The 23,818-nt window shown below is 42.1% G+C and overlaps 1 protein-coding gene across 7 annotated transcripts in view; it reads right to left on the reverse strand.

The window, feature by feature from the left end:
* The window catches only part of LOC121926164 (cytochrome P450 2J4-like), a 62,891-nt gene that overhangs the window by 16,108 nt on the left and 22,965 nt on the right, over window positions 1-23,818 (reverse strand). For 3 of the 7 annotated variants that reach the window (XM_042458902.1, XM_042458901.1, XM_042458907.1), the window contains 4 exons: window positions 13,086-13,248; window positions 5,931-6,080; window positions 5,533-5,693; window positions 134-310 (listed from right to left, as the gene is read on the reverse strand). In XM_042458902.1, coding sequence (XP_042314836.1) covers window positions 134-310; window positions 5,533-5,693; window positions 5,931-6,080; window positions 13,086-13,248 — 651 coding nt within the window. Of the gene's footprint in view, window positions 1-133; window positions 311-5,532; window positions 5,694-5,930; window positions 6,081-9,264; window positions 9,368-13,085; window positions 13,249-17,119; window positions 17,372-23,818 lie in introns of those variants that run through there. The other 4 variants (XM_042458903.1, XM_042458906.1, XM_042458904.1 and 1 more) reach the window with 4 other exon arrangements.

Genomic DNA, 23,818 nt, shown 5'->3' on the forward strand with positions numbered 1-23,818 from the left:
CTCAAAGTTGCTACAAGATCTCTCCACATACTGATTCTACAGACTAACACGGCTATATCTTTGAATGGTAAGCAAGTTTGTTTAAAGTGAAGGCTCTAGCAGGAAGATCACTTGGGCTGCTCTGAATACTTACTTTCTCCATTTGAAGTAGATAGTAATCAATGAAATCCTGAGGATCATAAAGGCCCTGGTGTTCCTTGTGCTTTTCAATCTCCTCTTTTGCAAAGGCAAGTCCCATTTGCATGCCAGACAAGGCCTTCTGGTGAAGCCCTGGGAGATACTTCATGATCCCTGGGAAAAAGGTATACATCTACCAATTCAGAGGAAACGCCTGTTAGTATCACGGTAACATGGTTTATCTGCCAGATCATTTGGATTAATGTAGTTATTTCATGATCTGAATTATTATCTGACTCATGACCTGAATTTATTTATTTTTTTGAGGCTAGGGCTACAGAGCTGCTCTGTTGTTGTTGTTGTTGTTGTTGTTGTTGTTGTTGTTGTTGTTGTTTTCTTCAGAGTAAGATAGACAGAAGGGCATCTTAGGCTGCCGCCACACTTCAAAATTAACGCAGTTTAACATTGCTTTAACCATCATGGTTCCATCAGATGGAATCCTGGGATTTGTAGTTTGTTGTGGCACCAGAGCTCTCTGACAGAGAATCTCTCATAAAACTACAGACTCTAGAATCCCGTCTCATTGAGCCACAGCAGTGAAAGCACTGTCAAACTGCATTAATTCTGCAGAGTCAAGGCAGCCTTGCACACTTCTCCCTCTCCTCTTTCTCCTTCTATTTATATCCTGCCTTTTCCCCTAGTTTGGGGCTTGGTGGCTTGCAACAGTTAAAAAAGATATATAGCTAGAAATACACCTGATACAAAAGCTGAAACTATGTGAAATGGTCCATAAAAATAAAACTATTTTTTAAAAAAAAAAAAGAACTATTAAAAACAAAACCTTTTTTTTAAATTACAAATAAGCAGTACAGCACAATTCGGCAAGATCTGTTTCCCTTGAGCATCAATGGCTTGCTGAAATGTTTAAATAAATGTTAATCTGCCTGTGAAAAGATAACAGGGGGATGCATATCTCACCTCCCTCACAAGGGAATCATAGAGTTGGAAGAGACCACAGGGCCATCCAGTCCAATCCCATTCTGCCATGCAAGAAATCACAATCAAAGCACCCCCAGAGATTGCCATCCAGCCTCTGTTCAAAGACCTCCACTACACTCCGAGGAAGGAGTGCGTTCCACTGTCGAACAGCCCTTACTGTCAGGAGGTTTCTCCTAATGTTGAGGTGGAATCTCTTTTCCTGTAGCTTGCCTTCATTGCTCCATTGTGTCCTGTTCTCTGGAGCAACAGAAAACAAGTTTGCTCCCTCCTCAATATGACATTCCTTCAAATATTTAAATAAGGCTATCACATCACCTCTTAACTCTCTCTTCTCCCGGCTAAACATATCCAGCTCCCTAAATAGCTCCTCATAGGGCCTGCTTTCCAGACCCTTCACCATTTTGGTTGCCCTCTTCTGGACACGCTCCAGCTTCTCATCTCAACATCCTTTTTGAATTGTGGTGCCCAGAACGTGGAGTTCCCTCTCCTATGTTCCCAGGAGGTGTGCCTGTGTCACAGATACCTGGGTCACAGAGGAAACCCCCCTCCCCTGTGATGATCTCAATATACAGGCCGGCTCATATGGGAGAATATGGTCCTTCAGATAACCTGGACCTGGGCCGTATAGGGCTTTAGGGGTTATAATTAACACCTTGAATTGTGCCTAGAAATGAACTGACAGCCAGTGGAGCTGTTCCTATAAGCAGCACCCATCAGCAATCTGGCTGCAGTTCTTTGAACCAGCTGAGATTTCTGAACACTCCCACACAGAGCACACTACAACAATCTAAATGGGATATAACCAAGGTGTGTGTTACTGTGGCCAGATCCAACTTCTCTAGGAATGAGCACAACTGGTACACAAACCTTAACTGTGCAAAGACACTCCTGGCCACAGCTGAGATTTGGGCCTCCAGAACTGAATCCAAGCAGACACCAAAGCTGCAAACCTGTGTCTTAATGGGAAGTGTAACCCCATCCAGCCCAGACTGAATACCTGTTCCCTAATCTGCCTTTCAGTTGACCAGGACCTTTTCTGTTTTGTTTGTATTAAGTTTCAATTTGTTCATGCTCATGTAATCCACTACTGATGGTTTAGGACCAAAACAGCTTCTAGGGATTGAGACTGAAAGGAGTAGTAGAACTGGGTGTCATCCATGTACTGATGGTACTGGACTCTATGTCTGCAGACCACTTCTTAGCAATAGCAATAGCTAGTACATTTCAATACTGCTTCTCAGTGCACTTAAGCACTCCCTAAATGTTTTACAATGTATAAGCCAATTGCCCCCAAGGTGGGTGCTCATTTTACCAACCTCGGAAGGATGCAAGGCCGAGTTGACCCTGAGCCCCTGGCTGGGATTGAACTCACAACCTTGTGGTTTGTGAGAGAGTGGCTGCAGGACAGGCATTGAACCACTCTGCCGCCAGGGCTTCCTAGACTAGGACTTCTTCAGGTGGGCCTCCAAGGATGAGGAGGTTCTCCAATGCCAAGGAGTCAAACAAGAGCCACCCTCCACAGCACTACCTTCAGGGTTCACCCCTCCAGGAAGAAACAGAGCTGTTGTAAAACACTGCCACAAAGCTGGGCCACCAAAGCAAGATCTACCAGTAAACTAGGATGGGATTTAGCAAGCAGAGCCTGCAACACTGATCTCCTGTCGTGTTCATTGGTTACCTTTTTGTTTTCCTGGACTCATTTCAAGCTACAGTTGTGGACAATTTAAAGCCCTTACAGGCCTCCTTTGAATTGCCTTCTTCTTTATGAATTGTTCCAGACTTCAGCTGCTGAAGTCTGCTCTCTGTCCTGCCACCATTAGAAAAGCAGCAGACGGGAAGAAGAAGAGGAGAAGGAGGAAAAGGAGGAGGAGGAGGAGGAGGAGGAGGTCTTTTCCTTTTTTACAATTAACATTTTTTGAATTAAAAAAAAACTATTAAAATTATAAAACATTGCTAACATAAATCCAATGTTATAACTTAGACTTAATGATATCCAGTATACTGTATATCTATATCTCTATCTCTATCTCTATCTATCTATCTATCTATCTATCTATCTATCTGTCTATCTGTCTATCTGTCTATCTGTGTGTGTGTGTGTGTATATACACACATATACACACACACACATATATATGACAATGCCATTTTATGACATACAAACAAACATAAAACTTTTTTAACTTACTGTCGTTTCTCATTAGTTGAAAGACACAAATGTTACCATTTACGTATGTGACTCTCTAACATTAACATTTACAAATAACTATTCCTTTATTACATTTTGCTTTTTGCTTAACCTAATTACTTTCCATTATAAAAAGAAAAAATTAGTATGCTTATCTAATATTAATTAAATACATGCTCTCCTGCTTGTTTGCTATCTGCTTTGTCCATGATATCCATACATACTTTATTCCAATATATCAATTATACTCTAAATATGAAATCAAAATTTTAATCTATAAATCAATATATAGGTCTTCTATTTTGCCTCAATCACTACTCTTCTGGTTTCTCACATCTTTCAATTGTTTTCAACAGGAAGCCATTCCTTTTCTATTTTATCTATTGGCTTATTGTTAATTAAACATGTCATGATATCCAGCTCTCTTGTGTCCATAACTTTTAACTTCCATTCAAATATTGTTGGTACTTCTTCCGTTTACCACCTTTTTTTGTTATTACCAGCCTTGCAACCATTACTGGGTACATTATAATTCTCCAACAAGTTTTTCAACCTCTTTATTAAATACCGTAGTTATATCAAGTAAGTATAACTATGGAGAAAATGGAAAGTGAATATTTAATTTTTCTTGAATAGCTCTATGTGTCTTGGTCCAGAATTATTCAATACAGGGACATGCCCACCACACGTGGCACATTGTGCCCGTTTCTTTGCAACATTTCCAGCACCTATCATTACCTAATCTTTGAGTTTTCCTTAATTTAACTGGAGAGAGATGCCATCTGTTAGCTATTTTAGAAGAAGTCTTTTCCATAACAGCATTAAAACTATGGAACGGCCTTTGCAATAAAGCCCTGGTACAGACGGGCAAGAAGGGATGGCGAGACGCTGCCCCTTTCTGCCCCGGATCATAGAATCATAGAATCATAGAATCATAGAGTTGGAAGAGACCACTAGGGCCATCCAGTCCAACCCCATTCTGCCATGCAGGAAATCCAAATCAAAGCATCCCTGACAGATGGCCATCCAGCCTCTGTTTAAAGACCTCCAAGGAAGGAGACTCTATCACCCTCCGAGGAAGGAGTGCATTCCACTGTCGAACAGCCCTTACTCTCAGGAAGTTCCTCCTAATGTTCAGGTGGAATCTCTTTTCCTGGAGCTTGCATCCATTGTTCCGGGTCCTGTTCTCTGGAGCAGCAGAAAACAAGCTTGCTCCCTCCTCAATATGACATCCCTTCAAATATTTAAACAGGGCTATCATATCACCTGTTAACCTTCTTTTCTCCAGGCTAAACATCCCCAGCTCCCTCAGTCATTCCTCATAGGGCATGGTTTCCAGACCCTTCAGCATTTTTGTCGCCCTCCTTTGGACACATGGCTCCAGTTTCTCAATGTCCTTTCTGAATTGTGGTGCCCAGAACTGGACACAATATTCTAGGTGGGGCCTGACCAAAGCAGAATACAGTGGCACTATTACTTCTCTTGATCTAGAGATCTTGATCTAGGATCGTTGCCATGGCAACCGCACAGGCACGGCAATGATCAGCCCCAAAAAGGAGCCGCAAAAAGCAGCTCCTTTCTGCGCCACTGACAAGTCACCATTAATGCCCTGGAGCAGCGCGGTGACATCTTTTGTGCACCACCCTGTTTGGATGCGGCACACAAGACATGTCATCGGCGAAGCGTGGACACGTGCACACCCAAAATGGTGCTGGGAGAGCACAGAGCATGGGGACGCTCTGTGCGCCCCAGCCCTAATTTTGGCCCCAGGCTGCTGCAAAGTGGCAGTCTGTACCATGCCAAAGATCCTCTAGAACCACCATTTTATATCCAGTTAAGGACACACACTGGGTTGTTGCAGAGAGAAAATTTGCTACCTCCCACCACCCCTTAAAGCCCACCTGTCTTTTGCTGCTACCCAACACAGTCAGGTTGTGGCCACTGGAGAATGAGAAACATAGTCAAGAAATATCTATGTCCCTATAACTAGATGTAAGACAATGAAGGCATTCTGAAGGACCTTCTATATAGACACATGGCCACTTGTCCCAAATAGATATCCAAATGCTAGGACCGTGTCTCTATTTGGACATACAACCGTTACTAGGAAATGCCTTCAACCTCGGCTTTCCCAAATCCAGCAGGCTGACTCCCATGATGGTTCAAAGAATACTGATTCTGGGACAGGGACACCATTCTTTTTAGTAAAAAAGGGAGAAATGGCTCACAGCATGAGGGATGGAGACTCCAAATCTTGCCAAAGTGTCAATGGTTTCCATCAGTTTCTGAAATGTTTCATCTTCGTGGGTAAACCGATATCCAAAACTCACAACGCTTATCAAACTGGAGATGGCATTGCCGATCAGTACTGAAGGGTCAAGTGGCTGCCCTGCAAATAAAGTAGCACACAGGCATTTTAAGGTTATTCTGACGTACTTGTTAACACCAAGAGTTAGCGTTCCTGGTGGGGTCTCAGAGAAACCATTGTGACTGGTGAGAATTTTGTTTTTGTACACAGAAAACAAGTAGATTTGAAATGTATGAATTTCCCCTTCCATCTGTGTAAAGATTGTACTTTACAAATTTGGCAGAAGTAGTTTTAGGCCATTATAATGGCCCAGCATACCTTTTGCCTGAAAAAAGGCCTCCACAAGCCGGTGGGCCTCCTCTTCAATTTGATGCTCCATCCCTTTCTTTCCTAGTCCCAGATTCCTCATAGTGACTATACCAAACCGTCTCTGTTGTTTCCAGCCGTGACCATTTGCAAAGCCAATACCTGAGACAATCGAGAAACAATGAAAAATTACCACGGGTCAAAATCATTGCCAAAATGTTAGGTTTCCAGTTCAGAAAATGCTATATGGCATGGAGTTCCTGCCTATCGGTCCCAAAGTCACCCATTCTTCTAAAGCTTTACAAGTATAAGTTCGACAGAGAACCTGTCTAGCATTGTATTATGTCTTTGATATTGAAATATATATTTTAGAGAGTGGGAGAGAAAGAGAGGGAGCTTAAGGGGTTGTTGTAGGCCTCATTCCCACTTACAGATAAATCGGTGTGTAATCCGAATTGTTGGATTGATCTGACATCGGATCATAGTTTACACTACACTTTCCCCAATCGCATTTTCTGTCATTTTCTGGCATCAACATAACCCACTTGTGATTCCCATTCATGAATGAATCGATTCAAAATGATTCAGTTCCAACCGGCAGAAGGGGAAATTTGAATCGATTCTGATCCGCTTGTGGTTCACACTTGCGCAGAATCGATTTATTAATCGAAGCGGGGAAAAATCAGCATCAAAAAGGCGTGGGTTAAATAGAGCAAGGCCCCCCCTCTTGGAATCACTTCAGCAATTGGGATTAAGTGGGAACCAGGGTCATTTGAACCGGTTCAAACCAAATCACAATCCAGTTTAAAAGGTAGTGGGAATGAGGCCACATCCAGGACTGGTTCATATAATACGTTCCCTTCCTCCACTCAAGGGTTGTTAGCTATCTCCATCTATGGGCTAATGGAAGCCATAAATACTAATACTTATTATTATTATTAGTAGTAGTAGTAGTACTAGTAGTATCCCGCCCCATCTGCATTCTGGCAATCGGGGAGGCTTACAACATTAAAAATTATATAAATTTTATCCCCCAACCCTCCCTCCCTTAAAATAGAATTAAACACTTTACAATTAAAGCATGTTCAAGTATTCCTGCAACTGACATCCAGAGGTTTAGTCCCTGGGCAGCTCTCCAGATAGCGATTACCATGAGGAAGCTGATGACACAATACATTACTAATTCCTGTGACACAGATTTAATATATAGATATGTCCACACCTCTATTGCTACATCTTTAAACACCAGTGTGTACCTGTCTGATGCACACTGGTGTCTAAAGATATTGATAATAGTTTTTCTTTGGGATGTCCCAGATAAGCGTACTCTGTTGCTTTCATGATAAGAATGCATCTCTCAAAAGATATGTATATATCATGTGAGTGACACAGAGAAGTGATGTATCATTCTGTATCGGCCTGTTCCTAGTAATCATGCAAAAGAGTAGAGATAGCTTTGCCTTTCTTCATGCAGAAGGCAGCGCCAAAGACAATTTTTATCTAGAGAAGACATCCCTTTTCACACTTTCTAGAAGACTGGACTATCTCCTCTCATCTGAATGAACTCTTTTTTGTGAAGTTGAAGGCTTTCGTGGCCAGCATCCACAGATTGTTGTGGGGTTTTCGGGCTATGTGCCCATGTTCTAGAAGAGTTTACTCCTGATCTGTGGCTGGCGTTCTCTGATGAAAACCCCAGAAAAATCTATGAACTCTTTTGTTCTCCCTTTCTCCTGCCTCCCAAAATGTCAGCTAGAGTAGAAGATTAAAGATAGGCTGGAAGCCTGGTGCTTTGGATCAACCCATTCCCTCAATTGGCGGATGGTGAGGAGGGTTGCCATCATTCCCTTCCACAAAACTGAGAGAAAAGTATGTAAGACAGGATTGGGGTGGTTTATTAAAAAAAACAAACCCACCTATGAAAAATTCCTCTGTACACACCACATTTTGATATTTACGGTAACATTGCATAGAGTATGGCTTCCACATATTCCAAAAATACATTTGTCCCTCCCTATTTGGTAGAGTTAGGGGCACAGGACCCCCATGAATATGGAAAAACTGCAAATAACAAAAACACCTCTCTAGGTGCTCCAGGGCAACTCTATGGTCAACGTCCAACAGACACAAACCACAGAACTGCACCGGAGGAGCTACAAAGGCCTAGTAGAGTATCCTCTCCAGGAATTTCTAGGTCCTCCAGGGCAACTCTGTGGTCAACATCCAACAGACACTGACTATAGAAGTGACCGGAGGAGCTACAAAGGCCTAGCAGAGTGTTCCCTCTAGGCATCTCTAGGTCCTCCAGGGCAACTCTGTGGTCAACATCCAACAGACACTGACTATAGAACTGCACCGGAGGAGCTACAAAGGCCTAGCAGAGTATTCTCTCTAGGAATCTCTAGGTCTTTAAGTGTAACCTTTAGTTAATGTTGACCATAGAGCTGCACTAGAGGACCTAGATATTCCTAAAGAACATATTAATCCAATCTGTGAATAATCAAATCCGCAAATATGGAGGGATGAGTGTATACAAATTCCAAAAAGCAAACCTTGATTTTGCTATTTTATATAAGGGACACCATTTCAACATGCCATTGATGGAACTTGAGCATTCGTGGATTTTGGTATCCAAGGAGGCTCCAGGAAGCAAACCCTAAGGTACCACTGTATTTCAAGTGGTTCTTTATGTACACATTGCCATCCATTTACATTCTGGGACTTCAGAAACAATGCAGTTTTACACCACTTCAACTGCTGTGACTCAGTGCTGTGGGATTGGGGGGATTTGTAGTTTTCTGAAATGTTTAGCCTTCCCTGTCAGTGACCTTCAGTGCCACAACAAAATACAATTCCCAGAATTCCCTAGTGCTGAGCCATGGCAGTTAAAGTGGTGTCAAACTGGATTGTTCTGCAGTGCAGATTAAACCCAGGTCTGTGCTATTTTCTCCTTAAAATATAAAGTTGTCTGCACATCTCAAATTGCTGATGCTGATGTTGAGGAACCACTGCTTTTGTTTCTGAGAGATCCTTTACAGAGATTTAGGTCATGTTTTCTAACTTTAGCAGATGATTAGAAACAGGATAGGCTTGGCAAATAGGATTGGTGGGATTGTATTCCATCACTAGTCTTAAAGCTTGCCTTCAGTTGATCTTCTCACATTCCTTTCCCAGGCTGTTTTTGGGCCAGAAGAATTAGCATATAAAGTAAATATAAGTAAACTCTAAATATTTTATGGAGACAATAGTCAAGAAATCAGAAGAAGACTAGACCTTGGAACTGCTACTATGAGGAACTAGTGACATGTTAGGATACAGAATTGTGTACTAAAATCAGAATCATTCATACCATAATTTCCCTTATTTCTTTATACAGCTGTGAAAGCAGACAGTGAAGAAATTTAGGCAGAAGAGAATCAACTAATCCGAAACACGGCGCTGGAGAAGAGTTCTGTGGATACCATGGATGGCCAAAAAGACAAAGAAATAGGTTTGAGAGGGAATCAAATGCTCAAAGGACTAAACAGAGGCATACTGTATCTACTCATGTATAAGTCTAGAATTTTAGGTTTAAAATTGGCCCCAAAAACCTGAGTCGACTTCTCCATGAATCAATGTAAGTACTGTATCTTAACTCTTAAATAAAAGAAGGAACCATCCCCTGGTGAAAGGCAAGAGTATAATCTGCCTTGGAAGCACTGGTCCCCTCTACCTTTTCCTCTATCCAGCCCTAAAAGTGAGCACAAAGAGTTATGTCTGCTGGAATTTTGTAAGTTCTTTGACTTTGCTTTGCTTTGTCCTTTAGATGCTTTGCTATATGTCTCTAAGTTTTACCCTCAACTTATCCATGGGTCATATCAAAATCCATAATTTCACCCCCAAAACTTGCCTCGACTTACACATGAGGTCAACTTATAGTTGAGTATATACGGTATATACTTTGGACATCTCATGAGAGCTCATGAAAAAACAATAATGCTTGGTAAAGTTGGAGGCAATCAGAAAAGAGAAAGAGCACATTATGGGTGGAGAGACTCAACCAAGGAAGGCTAGGTGAGATCTGAGCAAGGTTGGTGATGAGTGGAACTCTTGGAGATCTCTCATTCATAGGGTTGCCAAAAGTCAAAGCCAACTTAGAAGCCATTAACAGCATCAGCAACAACAACATGCCCTGGTGTTTCTGCTCTCACTGGAGTTGAAAGTAGTGGAGAAAGAGAACAGGTCTCATTTGAGGATGTGAGGTAATACAGGTTGCTTGCAAAATCTAGAACCGTGAGCTAGAAGAGTTTCCAAACTGACTTCCGAGTTGCACATCTGATCTGGGAGCTATCCAAATGAACAAATCATGTGAGGCAAAGAAGACCACATGCCTTATGTGACCTAACAGATGCCATTTGTCTTTATCACAGCTGAGAGGATAGCTGAGGCAGGGCATAATATGGGATGGAGTAGAAAGACACTTATGAATGGTAAAGTCAAGTGGAAGCGTCTCAAACATTAATTGTTTAGATTGATGTCCATTGTGAGAGCAACTCAAACCCAGTGAACAAATTATAGGGGGCAAAGACAATGTTCCTCCCATGACTTAAACTCATGGGAATTTTCTATAATCATAGAATAATGTGTAATGTGATCACTCCTGGATCTTCCAATAATCAATTTGCCTGCCATGTGTTGAACTAATTGAAGTTTCTGAACATGGTACAGAAGTAGCCCAATGTACAGCACATTGCAGAAGTCCAGCCTTGAAGTGACCAATGTCTGCACTATTATTTTTAGGTCCTCCAATTCTAGAGCATAACAGCTGAAGCCGGTAGTAAGCTTTCCTATCTTTGAATATTCTGATATTCTATTATTCCATTAGTATAATTCTATGTCCAATAGTCCAGTAGTCTTTTATTTTTAGTTTATATTGTTATTTTGTTATCCTTTAGTTTGTGATCAAGTTCTTTGAAGAGGGAAAGGGGGTATTGAAACTGTCCAGAAAGTACCTCCGTCCTCTTGCATTTTCAAAGGTAATAGCCACAAAGATGGGAAAGCTGTCCCCCTTGTCCCTCACCTTTGGGGTTTTCTTAAGATTTCCATCTGTCAAGAGCTTATTTTCAAAAGGTGGCGGCAGTGCTTATTCTCTTCTGGGGGCAGACCTGCGGTCGTGCTTTTGCCCTTCCAACCAGCTCAGCTCTGTCTGTGCTCCGAGCCTCTTCTGATGTCCTCCTTTCTCTCTCTTCTTTCACGGACACTAGGCGCTGGCAAAAAGGTCCCCGACGAGCTCCTCTGGACCCCCTTTACCAGGAGGGCTCTTGACCCAGTCCCTTTTAGTTGGGGATGGGCTCTATTCCTCCGATCCTGTGGTCACTCCACACCAGCCTCGTATGGAGTCAACCACCCGCGCCACCATTACCACCGGAAGCCCTGAACACAGTCTTTCAAGGGGAGTGTAATGTCATCCAGGACGATTTGACACAGCTCCAAACCCAGGTTAGGACCTTTGGCAACGTTACTGCATAAGCCATTGGGTTGCCTTGTTAGTTAATGAACTAAGAATAAATTCATTCAGGAAAATTCATAGATGAATCCCTCTGAAGATGCCAGGCACAGATGAAGCAAAACAGGAATACATTCTTCCAGAATACAGCCACATAGCCCAAAAAACCCACAAAAAATTGTCATACATGAATCATTGCTAGAATATTGCACTACATAGTATTGGCGGCAAGAATTGTTATCATTCAGAAATGGAAAGAGAATTCAACCCCTTCCTTACAAGATTGGTTACTAAACTTGCTTGAAATGGCAGAATTAGATAAATCGATATGTTTAATGAAATACAAAACTCTAGGAAGATTTGTTGGAAACCAGGATCGGATATCTAAGTAACAAATGGGGATAAATGTCAGTTATTGGTTTCAAACACTAATGAAAAACAATTATCGTGTGTGTGTGTGTGTGTGTGTGTGTGTGTATACTGGAAAATCTGATTGGTCAATTTATTGAAGATAAAATCAAGAAGGTGTAATATTAGGAAGAAAAGACAGTAAGAGTATTATATACAAACACCAAGCATCGTTAGAAAAGGAAGAACTGAAGGAATTTATTATATGGAATAATTGAAAAACAACCTTCAAAATGTTTGTACATCTGTTTTATTTTATTAATTATTTGATGTTATGTGATGTTTACTAATACAGTGCGCCCGCATGATATGGGGTGTGTTTTACGCAGCTTCCAGTATACGCTGGAAGCCACGCCGGAAGGAAGGGAGGCACACGCCAGAAGAAAACAATGGTGCTCGCTCCCATGGCATGCACCCCACATGCCACTGCCGTGGCACCGCAGGCACAGATCCTCCGTGTAAGGGAAGGGACAACTGTAAAATAATTTTAAAATTTAAAAAATAAACAAATCATTGCTGTAAGTGCTACTGGTTCCTCAGGAGAAGAAACCGCCACTGAGACAAGGCAGAAAACATGCTTTGTGTTCACTTGGCTTTTTTTCTTTCAACTTTTTAAGAGTGGGATGTCCAATGGGGAGTCCATGCAATTAGATTTCTTGTTCCCATTTAATGTGTTGTGGGCCGCTTTGATTGTCTCGTCACAGAAAATCAGGATAAAAATAAAAGTTTTATTATTATTGATTATTTATATTTGCCATCTAGAGAGCTTCGATTTAGAGCAATCCTATGGATGAGACCTCCTAACAGATCCTCTTATTAACAATTCTGCTCAGGCCTTGCAAACTCAAGACATCTGCTTTAAAAACAAGCAAACCCAGCTTTAATGCCTAGTACAAAAGGCTGCTAGAAATCCAAGAAAGTAGAAGGAACATAAGAATTCTCTTCTCCCATTTTTTTAGCATCAGGAAAATTGTGCAGTTTGGAAATTTGCTATTTAAGAACAAACAAAACACCAAAAACAACAACAATAACAACAACAACAACTGCTTGACTGTCCCCTATAGAATTGCCAGGTAAATAAGGGACAAGGTACCCAACCTTTTAATGGTTGCATAGAAGAGGGAATTTCAACAAGTGTTGCTTGCATGACAACTATTAAGTGTATAGGAGCCCTTTTACTTGTGTCACCTGGCTGGCAACCCTAGTCACATTCAGAAATTTCTTTATCCTTCTTGCCTGCCAGAAGAAAAGAAACGTTTGTCTTCCAAGGCACTTACCCTTTCTCTTGAAGGCATGTAAAATGAAATGGGTCATTGGTCGGTCATTTAGCTCTTCCGAATGGTTGATCAGGCCTTCTTTCACCGTTTGGAATCCAGACAGAATCACGATAGGATAATGACCTATCCATAAAGTGGTAAAGTTTCCATATTCCTGAGTGAGCTGTCATTAGATGAAAACACAAGAGATGAAACTTTGCATTTACTCCGTGAGATTATTTCAGGTTAATACATAAGCTCCAGTCTGGTTCCACTCTGTGGGTTCTAGCCATGTATAGCTCTCATTCAGTTCTACTTGTAAGCATCCTGATGATGATGAACTGGTTAGGAGGAGCCAACATGGACTTGCCGAGAAGAAATCCTGCCAGACTAACCTTCTCTCTCTCTCTCGTTTTTTTGATCCAGTCACTAGTTTGGTAGATGATAGGAATGTTGTGTATGTCATATATATGGATTGCAGCAAAGCATTTGATAAGGTCCCCCCCCCCCCCCCGGATAGTTTAAGTAGCAGACTGACCAAATATGGAATACAGTGGACCCTTGTTATCTGCTGGGGTTTGGTTCCAGGATCCCCGTGGATAACAAAATCTATGGATGCTCAAGTCCCATTAAATATAATGAAATGGCAAAATGGTGTCCCGTATAAAAATTGGAAAATCAAGGTTTGATATTTGAAATTTATACTTTTTTTGAACATTTTTAAACCGTGGATGCTTGAATCCGTGTATAAATAATCCATGTATAAGAAGGGCTGACTGTAGGTGGAAACACCATCAGATGGATCCATATTTGGGTGTATAACCATGCGCAAGGAATTGTCATTAGTGGCTATGCTTTGATGGGGGGAGGTCTCGGACATTATCACACAGGCCTGGGGTAACGCAATTACAGCCAGATGAAATGGGGTGGGATGGGAACAGAATGGGGAAAGAACGCATTTTACCACACACTGGAACGCTGCCGATGCCGCCGGAATCCCCCGTTCCGTTCCCCATCCGTACAAGAGAGGCCAATTTTCAGAAACTGTTCTGAATAGTTCCTTAAAATAGGCATCTGGGGGATGGATGGGAAAGGGAACGGGGGCTTCCGCTGGCATTGGCAGTGTTCTGGCATGGGGTAAAATGCGTCCTTTCCCCATTCTGTTCCCATCCTGCCCCCTTTCGTCCCTCTCTAATTGCATTCCCCCGGGCCTGTGCAATAACGTCCCATGAATCCCAATGTGGGAGAAAGGCAGGATATAAAGCCTGGAAACAAACAAACAAACAAACAAACAAACAAATATAAAATGATTCTGTGAATATTAAAATGAAACTTTTAGTCCAGTATCCTTGGCTACATCTACACTGCAGAAATAATCCAGTTTGACATCACTTGTCACCTGGCTCAATACTATGGAGTCCACAAGAAGCTACAATTCCCAGAATTCCGTAGTACTGAGCTAGGGCAGTTAAAGCAGTGTCAAACTGGATTATTTCTGCAGTGTGGATGCACCACACTTTGTGACTTAAACACGTGTAAATGCAGCTTACGAGGAAGGTAATTCAAACTGTGAAGATCCGCTCTGAGATCCAGGGGAAGGGAAGTGCAAGGGTGCTCCACTTGAGAGTGAACTCCACTTGGTTGCACTACTCCCTTCCTTAAGGATCCCAAGAGCTAGATATGCCGACCTTCTCGTCTCACCATGTGCTCAGAGGTGGCTGGGGAGGCACTGTGGGAGGGCTTGGCGCAACAGAAAAGCTAGTGGGAATGCTAACTACTCATGACTCAGTCTGTTTGGGAGTAGGCTCTCAAGACTGTGCTGAGGAGGAGCACCCGTTGACAAAGGTACTTGTGCAAGACTTAAGGAAATTGCAAACGTCAGGGGATCCAACAAAACGAATACCTTTTTCTCTCACCTCCCATTTTGTTCAACATTAAGCAAAAGATGTTCTAGAAACCTCAAACTCTGCTTCACTTATTTTACCTGACCCAGATGACTTGGCTCCAGTGTCACTCCTAGATCCACCCTCCAAAAACCAACATCTTTTGGGTTCCTGTGCTGAAAAGGTAGCCAGCCAGGGATGCTGATATGAACATATCTTGCAAGACAAGAAGCCAATTAATAGTAAATAGAAACCAAGTTGTACCCCTGAGGTCAGAGGTGGGCAAAGGGTAGCCTGTGGACCACATGCAACCCCCTGCTCCAGACAATTGCCTCCAAATACTTGCAAATGGATGGGGGGCATTCACTTCCACTTGCTTAAAAAAAAGAAGAAGTAATTTCCTGAGCCTAAAGTGGCCTGATGGAGCTAAAACTGACTTACTGAAAATGATCTCTGTGCTCCCCACGGTACATTTGGGGATTAAAAATGATTTTTTAAAATTGGTTTACAGTGAGTAATGCAGCCCTCCAAGGTCTTGTGGGGACATGGGTGCACCCACAACCTCAGGTGAACATGTTGCCTTCAGGTGCAATGGAGAATGTACTTCTCCTCCCCAGTCCTGAAGAAGAGCTAATGCTACTCCAGTCACCTTTTGGAAGGGGAGTGGGTGCCATCTTGCCTGCCATTTTTTGTTACTCTCCATCTTCGGGGCAATCTGAACCCCTGGCGACATCTCCAAGGCCCCTTGCCCTCCACTGCTCTGCTCAGGTCCTGCAAATTCATACTCATGACCTCTTTTATAGAGTCCTTCCATCTAACATGCAGCCTTCTTCTCTTTCTGCTTCCCTCCACCTTTTCTAGCATTATTGGGGGTTTTTTCCCCCCAACGAGACATTCTTTCTCATGACATGAACAAAGTATGACAGAGTCAACTTTATCAGCTTGGCTTCCAGAGAGATTTCAGGCTTGATCTGTTCTAGTACTCATTTGTTTCTTAGCTGCCCATGACATCCTCCACACCCTTCTCCAGCCCCACATCTCGAATGAATTGATTTTTCTTCTGTCCTCTTTCTTAACTGTCCAGTTCTCTCATCTATACACAGTAACAGGGAATGCAATGGCTTGCACAATTCTAACTTTCATGCTCGGTTGTATATCTTTACATTTTAGGATCTTTTCTAGTTCTTTCATAGCTGCCTTCCCCATTCTTAACCTTCTTCTGATTTCTTGACTGCAGCCCCAGCTCTGACCAGTGTTTGATCCTAGGTATGAGAACTCTTTCACTATTCCTATTTCTTCATTGTTGAATTTGTCTGAATACTCTATGGTTGTTGTTTTTGTTTTCTTTATTTTCAACAAGTCTGCCTTTGCACTTTCTTCCATCATCTTCCTTAGTAGCTGTTCCAAGTCCATTATGTTTTCTGCTAGTATTATGGTGTCATCTGCATACCTGAGACTGTTGATATTCCTTCCTCCTATTTTCACTCCTGCTTCTTCTGTGTTCAAACCTGCTTTTTGTATTTTTCACTACTATTATGGGGAGCAAAATAGGCTGACCCTGTTTCATCCCAGACACTGACCTCACCCACACCTCCACAAATTTGTGAACCTTGCTGCAGCATCTGTCACACCTTATTCATCACAGGAAATTAATAGACTGATTTGGATTCATTATTATTGGGTGTCACCCTCTTTATACTGTCCTCTTCAATTCACTGGGCTGGGGAAAACCTCACACTACAATTTTTCACATTTTAAACAGGTGTTTCCCTCCTTCCCTCCCTTTCTTGTTATCCTCCCCTTTCCCCAGCCTTGCAGCAATCTGAAAAACTAATGTGTGCAGGGATTTTCCAATAAGGATGGAGGTTGCACCATATAGCTGGATTTACTTTAATTGAGCTGTTCCAAAATCAAGGTGAAATGAGGGGATTGTTCCTTCACACCTACTTAAGGAGATGGGATAGTAATTGTAACAACAACAACAACAACAACATTTGTTTATAATGCCCTTTCCACCAAAGAGTGGAACATCAGACATATAAAATCCAAAATTGGATGGTAAAACACAACACTATACAATGCTAAAATACTAAAATAATATGCTAATATACAAAAATAAACTCCTTTATAAGGAGGATAAGAAACATTTAATCTAGCCTACTTGCTTCTTACCAGAATGTGGATGTAAAGTAGAAAATATGCCCTGGCACCACAATGACTGCGAGGAATGGAAGACACTAACTAAGCCAAAGACATAGCCCTCCAGAGAGTCTTTGCAAGTTTTGCAAATCAATTAAGCCTTGCAAGTTGTATCACACTGGTTCTCTCCTAGCTGAATTGGAAGTTTGTACATCGCCCTTTCCTCTTGCCTGGAACTAGGTTTCCACAAAACTGAAGAGTTTTCTCCCTCATGTCCTGCCTGGAGATGACTCATGAAAACTGAGACTCAGGCCCTGAGATCCTAGGAAGACTAGAATGGCTCCTTCTTTGTCCTCTTTGCAGCAGCAGATGTTGACCTTTGTGTTCCAAGAGGCTTTGGGAAATGGATTGTTTTCCAGGGAAAAGGGAGTTGAGAATTTTGTAGTACTTTTATTCTTTGCTTCAAACTACTGTTTTGAAAGGTTTTAATTTTCTTCTTAGTTTAAAACTGTTTGAATCACAACTTCAGCAAATTTTTAACCAACTCATATGTGTTTTCATTGTAATGCTCCCTACTTTGTAATCCTCCTTGAGTCTCAGTTTGGGGAAAAGCTGAGCTATAAAATCATAGAATCATAGAGTTGGGAGAGACCGCAAGGGCCATCCAGTCCAACCTCCCCTTTTGCCATGCAGGAACTCTCAATCAAAGCCCTCTCTGTGACAGATGACCATCCAGCCTGTGTTTAAAGACCTCTGAAGAAGGAGACTCCATCACACTCCAAGGCAGCGTCTTCAACTGTCAAACAACTCTTACTGTCAGAAAGTTCTTCCTAATGTTCAGGTGGAATCTCTTTTCCTGGAGTTTGCATCCATTGCTCCAGATCCTTTTCTCTGGAGCAGCAGAAAAAAAGCTTACTTCCTGCTCAATATGACATCCCTTCAAGTATTTAAACATAGCTATCATATCACCTCTTAAACTTCTCTTCTCCAGGCTAAACTTCCCCAGCTCCCTAAGTCCTTCCTCATAGGGCTTCATGATTTCCAGATCCTTCACCAATTTGGTCGCCCTTCTTTGGACACGTTCCAGTTTATCAGCATCCTTTTTAAATTGTGGTGCCCAGAACTGGACACAGTATTCCAGGTGAGGCCTGACCAAAGCAGAATAGAGTGGCACTATGACTTCCCTTGGTCTAGTTTAGGCATCTAAAGAAAAAGCTGCAGGTGAGGTGCCCAAGGAAATGCGAACACAGCCAATATCATCATTCTAGGGGTGAACAGTTTTCAACGCCTCACTCTTTGCAATAGAGATGTGACAATCATTCATTCCAGTTTACTAAATGTAAGGATCCCTTTAAATTTGTATTTATGAGCTGAGAAATTTGCCACCTGTTTAGGCCAGGTGTGAGAATCTTCAAACAGTTCATTTGCAAACGGCCCCCAAACACACCAGGCAAAGTAGATTATAGAAACCCACTGGGAAACCCTGGGCAAGTCATGCTCTCACAGCGTCAGAGGAAGGCAATGGCAAACCCTCTCTGAACAAACAAACAAACCTTGCCGAGAAAACCCTGCAACAGGTTTCCCTTAGGACAGTGATGGCGAACCTATGGCACACGTGCCAGAGGTGGCACTCAGAGCCCTCTCTGTGGGCACACATGCTATCGCCCTAGCACAGAGTTTGCCAGAGTTTCTTACTAGAAAGCCAGAGGGACGTGGCACTTTGCAGTAAATAAGTGGGGTCCGTGTTGCAGTTTGGGCACTTGGTCTGTAAAAGGTTCTCCATCACTACCTTAGGGTCACCATGAGTCAGAAATGACTTGAGGGCACACACCAAAAACAAAGTTAGACAAAGTCGATTGCAAACCTGCTGTTCAACTGCTCAACTTTGTACTGAAGCAATAAAACAATAAAGTCATCCAGACCGCCAAAATCCACAATACAATGACACAAATTCTGAAAATTAATTTTGCTTCACGTCCTGAAATGTACTTACTTAATGTGCTAGATATGATAGAAGGAAAAATCAATCCAAAACAGAGGGAAAAAATGTTATATATAATAATATCCGCTCGCAATGTATATACAAGAAATTGGAAAAAAACAAATCTCCCCTACAAACTATTTGATATGTTAAGTCTGGAGAGACTAACAATGAAGTTAAAAGATGATAAATGTTATAATTTAGAAGATGAATGGAAAGAATTAATTTCATTTTTGAAACTGGGATGGGGAGATTGGATAGTAAAATATTTAAGAAACTAAGCAGGCTGGAAATACAATAATGAAAGATAGAGAGAAAACAATGTATTACAATGGCAATATATATATATGAGCAAAATGTTAAAATTCCCTTAAAAAAAGAAAGGAAAAAAGTATCTGACATTAACAAAATACTTAAACAGGAAGAGGAAGTTAAGTATGGGTTTATGTTATGTTTTTCGTTTGGAAATACGTATTTAGATGTTATATTATCTAATGCTGTTAAGTGATTTTGTTTAGTCTTGATGTGTTATACTTGTTATGTTTGTGGAAATGTTATGTATTTTAATAAAATATTAATATTTTAAAAACCCAGTGCGCTGCTGTACTGGCTGAAACCTGTGAATACTTTTGAAGGGTGTTTGACCCCAGGCAACATTGCAACAACACATTTTGTAGCCACAGATACAGGGTGCATCCACATTGCAGAAATAATGCAACTTAACACCACTTTAATTGCTGTGGCTCCATCCTATGGGATCCTGGAATTCGTTTTTTGGGGCACCTGCACTCTTTGGCGGAGAAGGCTAAAGACTTAGTTAAAAAAAACCCTACAAATTGCAGGGGGAGCTACAGCATAAAGTGGTGTCAAAGTGCATTATTTCTACAGTGCAGATGAGAGAAAATGTTAGCAAGAACTTGGATCTCTAGATGACGTTTCAGAGGTGATTGAATTCTTGGCCTCTCTTACCACTTACATCTTTTAGCTGTGATCTTTTTATACTGCTCCATAAAATGGTTCCCACAGAAATTTATATAGTAAATATCAGTGTACTACAGTATATTCAATCCAATAAAACACCCCATGATAGACAGTGCCCTTTAAAGAATCCCCAGTACCTGATAGATTCTACCCTTGAGGATTGTCCCTTGCAAGTAGGGAAGGTAAGTACTAAGTGAACCCTTTTGAACCTGTGTCTCTTGCATTTTGTTTTCCTCCCACTCACTGAAGATTATCATGCGTCAGACAGGATTGCTCCCCCGTCCTTCTCCCGTCCATGACAGCGATTGCGCGAAAGCCTTTTAACTCCCATTAATGCAAAATGCAAAGACTGTTTAATAGCTTTTAAACAATCTTTTAACACTGTACTTCCCCAGTCCCCATTTCTGGCATTGTCACTTTCAGAAAACACACAGCCCTATCTGTTAGGCACAACTGGCCCACAGGTCTTCTTTCAAACCAAAAAGGCAGATCCAAGACTCATAGGGGCTTCTTCTTGCTCCCTGGAAGGGGTGTCATAGATGCGGCACCATGCCATGATGATGCCCTTTTTGAGGACTGAGCTGGAGGTGCATCATCATGCCATGCGCTGTGTAGACCACCGCACACCACAATGATGCCCTGCTGACAATGGTAGGGCTTCAAGCGTGTGGACGCTCAGCCCTCGCCCTGTCCAAGGCTGGCACTTTTCGCCAGTCTCTACAGGGCCACAGTCAAAAGGACCGCTTTTATTGAAGTAAAGAGAACCATAGCAGACACGTCCGTGACTTCTTTGTCAGGTCTATGGTCACAACGCATTCAGACACTTTTATAGTAAATAATAGGATCCCTCCCCTTGGGACCGTGTACCTATAGGATTGGTTTAGCCCCAAGCGTCCCACACTTTGTCCATGTCCGTGACGCAAGGCTCAACCATCCAGGAGTCCGGCATTTGGCATAAACCGTGTGAATGACCTACTTTCTCACCAGCTTCAGACATAACAACCTCAAATTAGCATATCCAATCCATTTCACACCCTTTTCCCAAATTCAGGTCACCGTGACATTATATATTTATAATTACCAACACCTAACTATCTAGATAATTACATCTAAACTTTATATATTTATACGCCAGCACAATCTTAAACAATATTATATTCTAAACTCCCTCCTCTTATCCAAGCCTCTGGCCACAGTCATAACTGGAACATCCCACGCATGGCAAGGCTTCCATTCTGACTTCCAAGAAGCAGCTAGTGCCTTTAATAACACATTTACCCCTTCAGTATATGACTTGGGTTAAAACCAGTGGCTTTAATGTGAAGATGAAGGCTTTCAAGGCCGGCATTCATAGTTTTTTTGTGAGGTTTTGGGGCTCTGTGGCCATGTTCTAGAAGAGTTTATTCCTGACATTTCACCAGTTCCCACACTGGCTGATGCCAGTCTTGTGATGCCACTGATCGGCACTCATGTTCCGCACATGACATATCAGAACTTGAGCTAAACAAGGGTAAAATAAATTTTAAAAGCTTACTTGTTGCTAAGATCCAAAGCTCTCCTTTGCGACAGTACAGTGGCTGTCTGCATGGGCATCCTGCTGAGAGTCAAGAGTCACTCCTTCTGAGATCAGAAGGAGGGACCCACCCAGTGGGTGACCACTGCTGGGTGCCTCGTTCTGAACTAGAATCGTAGAGTTAGAACTTGGAAGAGACCCCAAGGGCCATCCACTCCAGCCCAATTCTGCCATGCAGGAATACACAGTAAAAGCACTCCCTAAGACAGATGGCTATCCAGCCAATGCTTTAAAACATCCAAAGAAAGAGACTCCACTACTCTCAAAGGGAGTGTGTTCCACTGGAATCGCTTTTCCTGTACATTGCATCCATTGCTCTGGGTCCTGTTCTCTGGAGCAACAGAAAACAAGCTTGCTCCATCCTCAAAATGACACCCCTTCAAATACTTAACTAGGGCTAGTTTATCACCTTTAAACTTTCTCTTCTCCAGGCTAAATATGCCCAGTTCCCTAAGTCGCAGCCTGAGAAGCAAGTGACCTATGGCAATGGCAAACATGTCAGGTGGCCAGGGACGTAGCCAAGGGGGGGTTCTTGGGGTCTGGACCCCCCCCTTCCATTAGAAAAATGAATGGTGTGTGCTGCTGTGCCGCCACACTCAAGCCCCATTATAATGGTGGCACTTAGTCTGGACCCCCCCCCTTCCTAAAATCCTAGCTACGTCCCTGAGGTGGCCCAGCGGGGACACCTTTCCAGATGAACGCCATGCTATGGAAATGGCAGGCAGGTAACAAGAGGAAAACAGTGCACCTGTGGATCCAAGATACTCCAGGCTTCCCCTGGATTATCCTGGCCAACGCAGACAGGGCCACAGTTCCATCTATAACAATACAAGACCCTAAGCCCACTCTTCAATAACTTTTGGTTTTAAAAGCCAGCCTGGATGGAAAGACAGCAGGGAAGAGGCCATTCCCTAGGAAGGAAGCTCTTGCAAGGGAAAAGAAAGAACTTTGAGCTATTTAGTTTGCTTTGTAACAAGGAGGGGCAGATGGATCCTTAAGCTTTTAATTGCTTTGGCTTTTTGGTTTGCTGCGCAATTGTTCAATGAAAACACAATAAGTATGGCCATTAAACAATTCATAAACTAATCCACATTACCAGCCTATATATAAGTAATAAAAATAATCCAACTTTACGAGAGACAGTAAATAAAGCCAGCTATGTGGGTAATTATTTCTCTGTTATAAAGTGATGCAAAGTTCCCTCCACTAAGCGTCAAACACAGTTGAAAGACGTACCTTCAGGAGACAATCTGCGGAAAATCCAAACCCAGTCCACCACAGGCTTCCAATGAGAGGCAATGGGAAAGGTCCAGGAGGGAACCTTTTATGCCTCCACAGCAATTTCACATAGGACTGAATCAGAAGACCCACCAGCAGAGCAAGTAAAAGTATCCAAATCCACATCATTCTCCTGCTCTCCCTTTGGATCTTCCCAGTATCCTTGGCTGGATTAAACCCAATGTCTTTTTTCTCTCCTCCAAGACATGGGTTTGCCTTTTATATACTCCAGAATAAAAATGTAAACAACAACACTTCTTGCGCCACCTCCAATTATGCATTGCAATGTGTCCTTCCTCGCCTTAGTGAAGAGGTTGCAATTATCCAAAGTATTAAATCCTGGATGTGTCACCTGAATCACTGAAGGAAGAGTGGCTGACCCATCAGCAATGCTCTCACTGCTTCCATGGGCAGAGGGATGTGCCATGGCTATCTCAAGACCATGTCTACAAAACCCTACAGTTTGCAATAGGGCAACTCCTTCCTTGCACAGCCCAGGATGGCCCCATCATCAGCGAGTAAAAATATTTCTATGCCATCAGACTCTCCGAACCTGACAGGGCTGGGCTTTTAACACTGTGCAGAGGTTTGTATGTAGCCTTTTAGTAAGTTTTAATGTTTTAAATATTTAAGGTTTTTTTAATCTTTATTTATTGTTTAATCATTTTAAACAGCTTTTATATTGATACCTTTAGAATCATAGAGTTGGAAGAGACCACAGGAGCCATCCAGTCCAACCCCATTCTGCCATGCAGGAACTCAAAAGTATTACTTACTGAAGCTTTTGTACAGTTTTATTCTGTATTGGTTTTAAGGTTCTTGTTAGCTGCCTTGAGTTTTGTTGTTGAGAGAAAGGTGGTCTATTAATATAATAATAATAATAATAATAATAATAATAATAATAATAATAATAATAATA

The sequence above is a fragment of the Sceloporus undulatus genome, chromosome 3 (genome assembly GCF_019175285.1).
Source record: "Sceloporus undulatus isolate JIND9_A2432 ecotype Alabama chromosome 3, SceUnd_v1.1, whole genome shotgun sequence".
NCBI lineage: Eukaryota > Metazoa > Chordata > Lepidosauria > Squamata > Phrynosomatidae > Sceloporus > Sceloporus undulatus.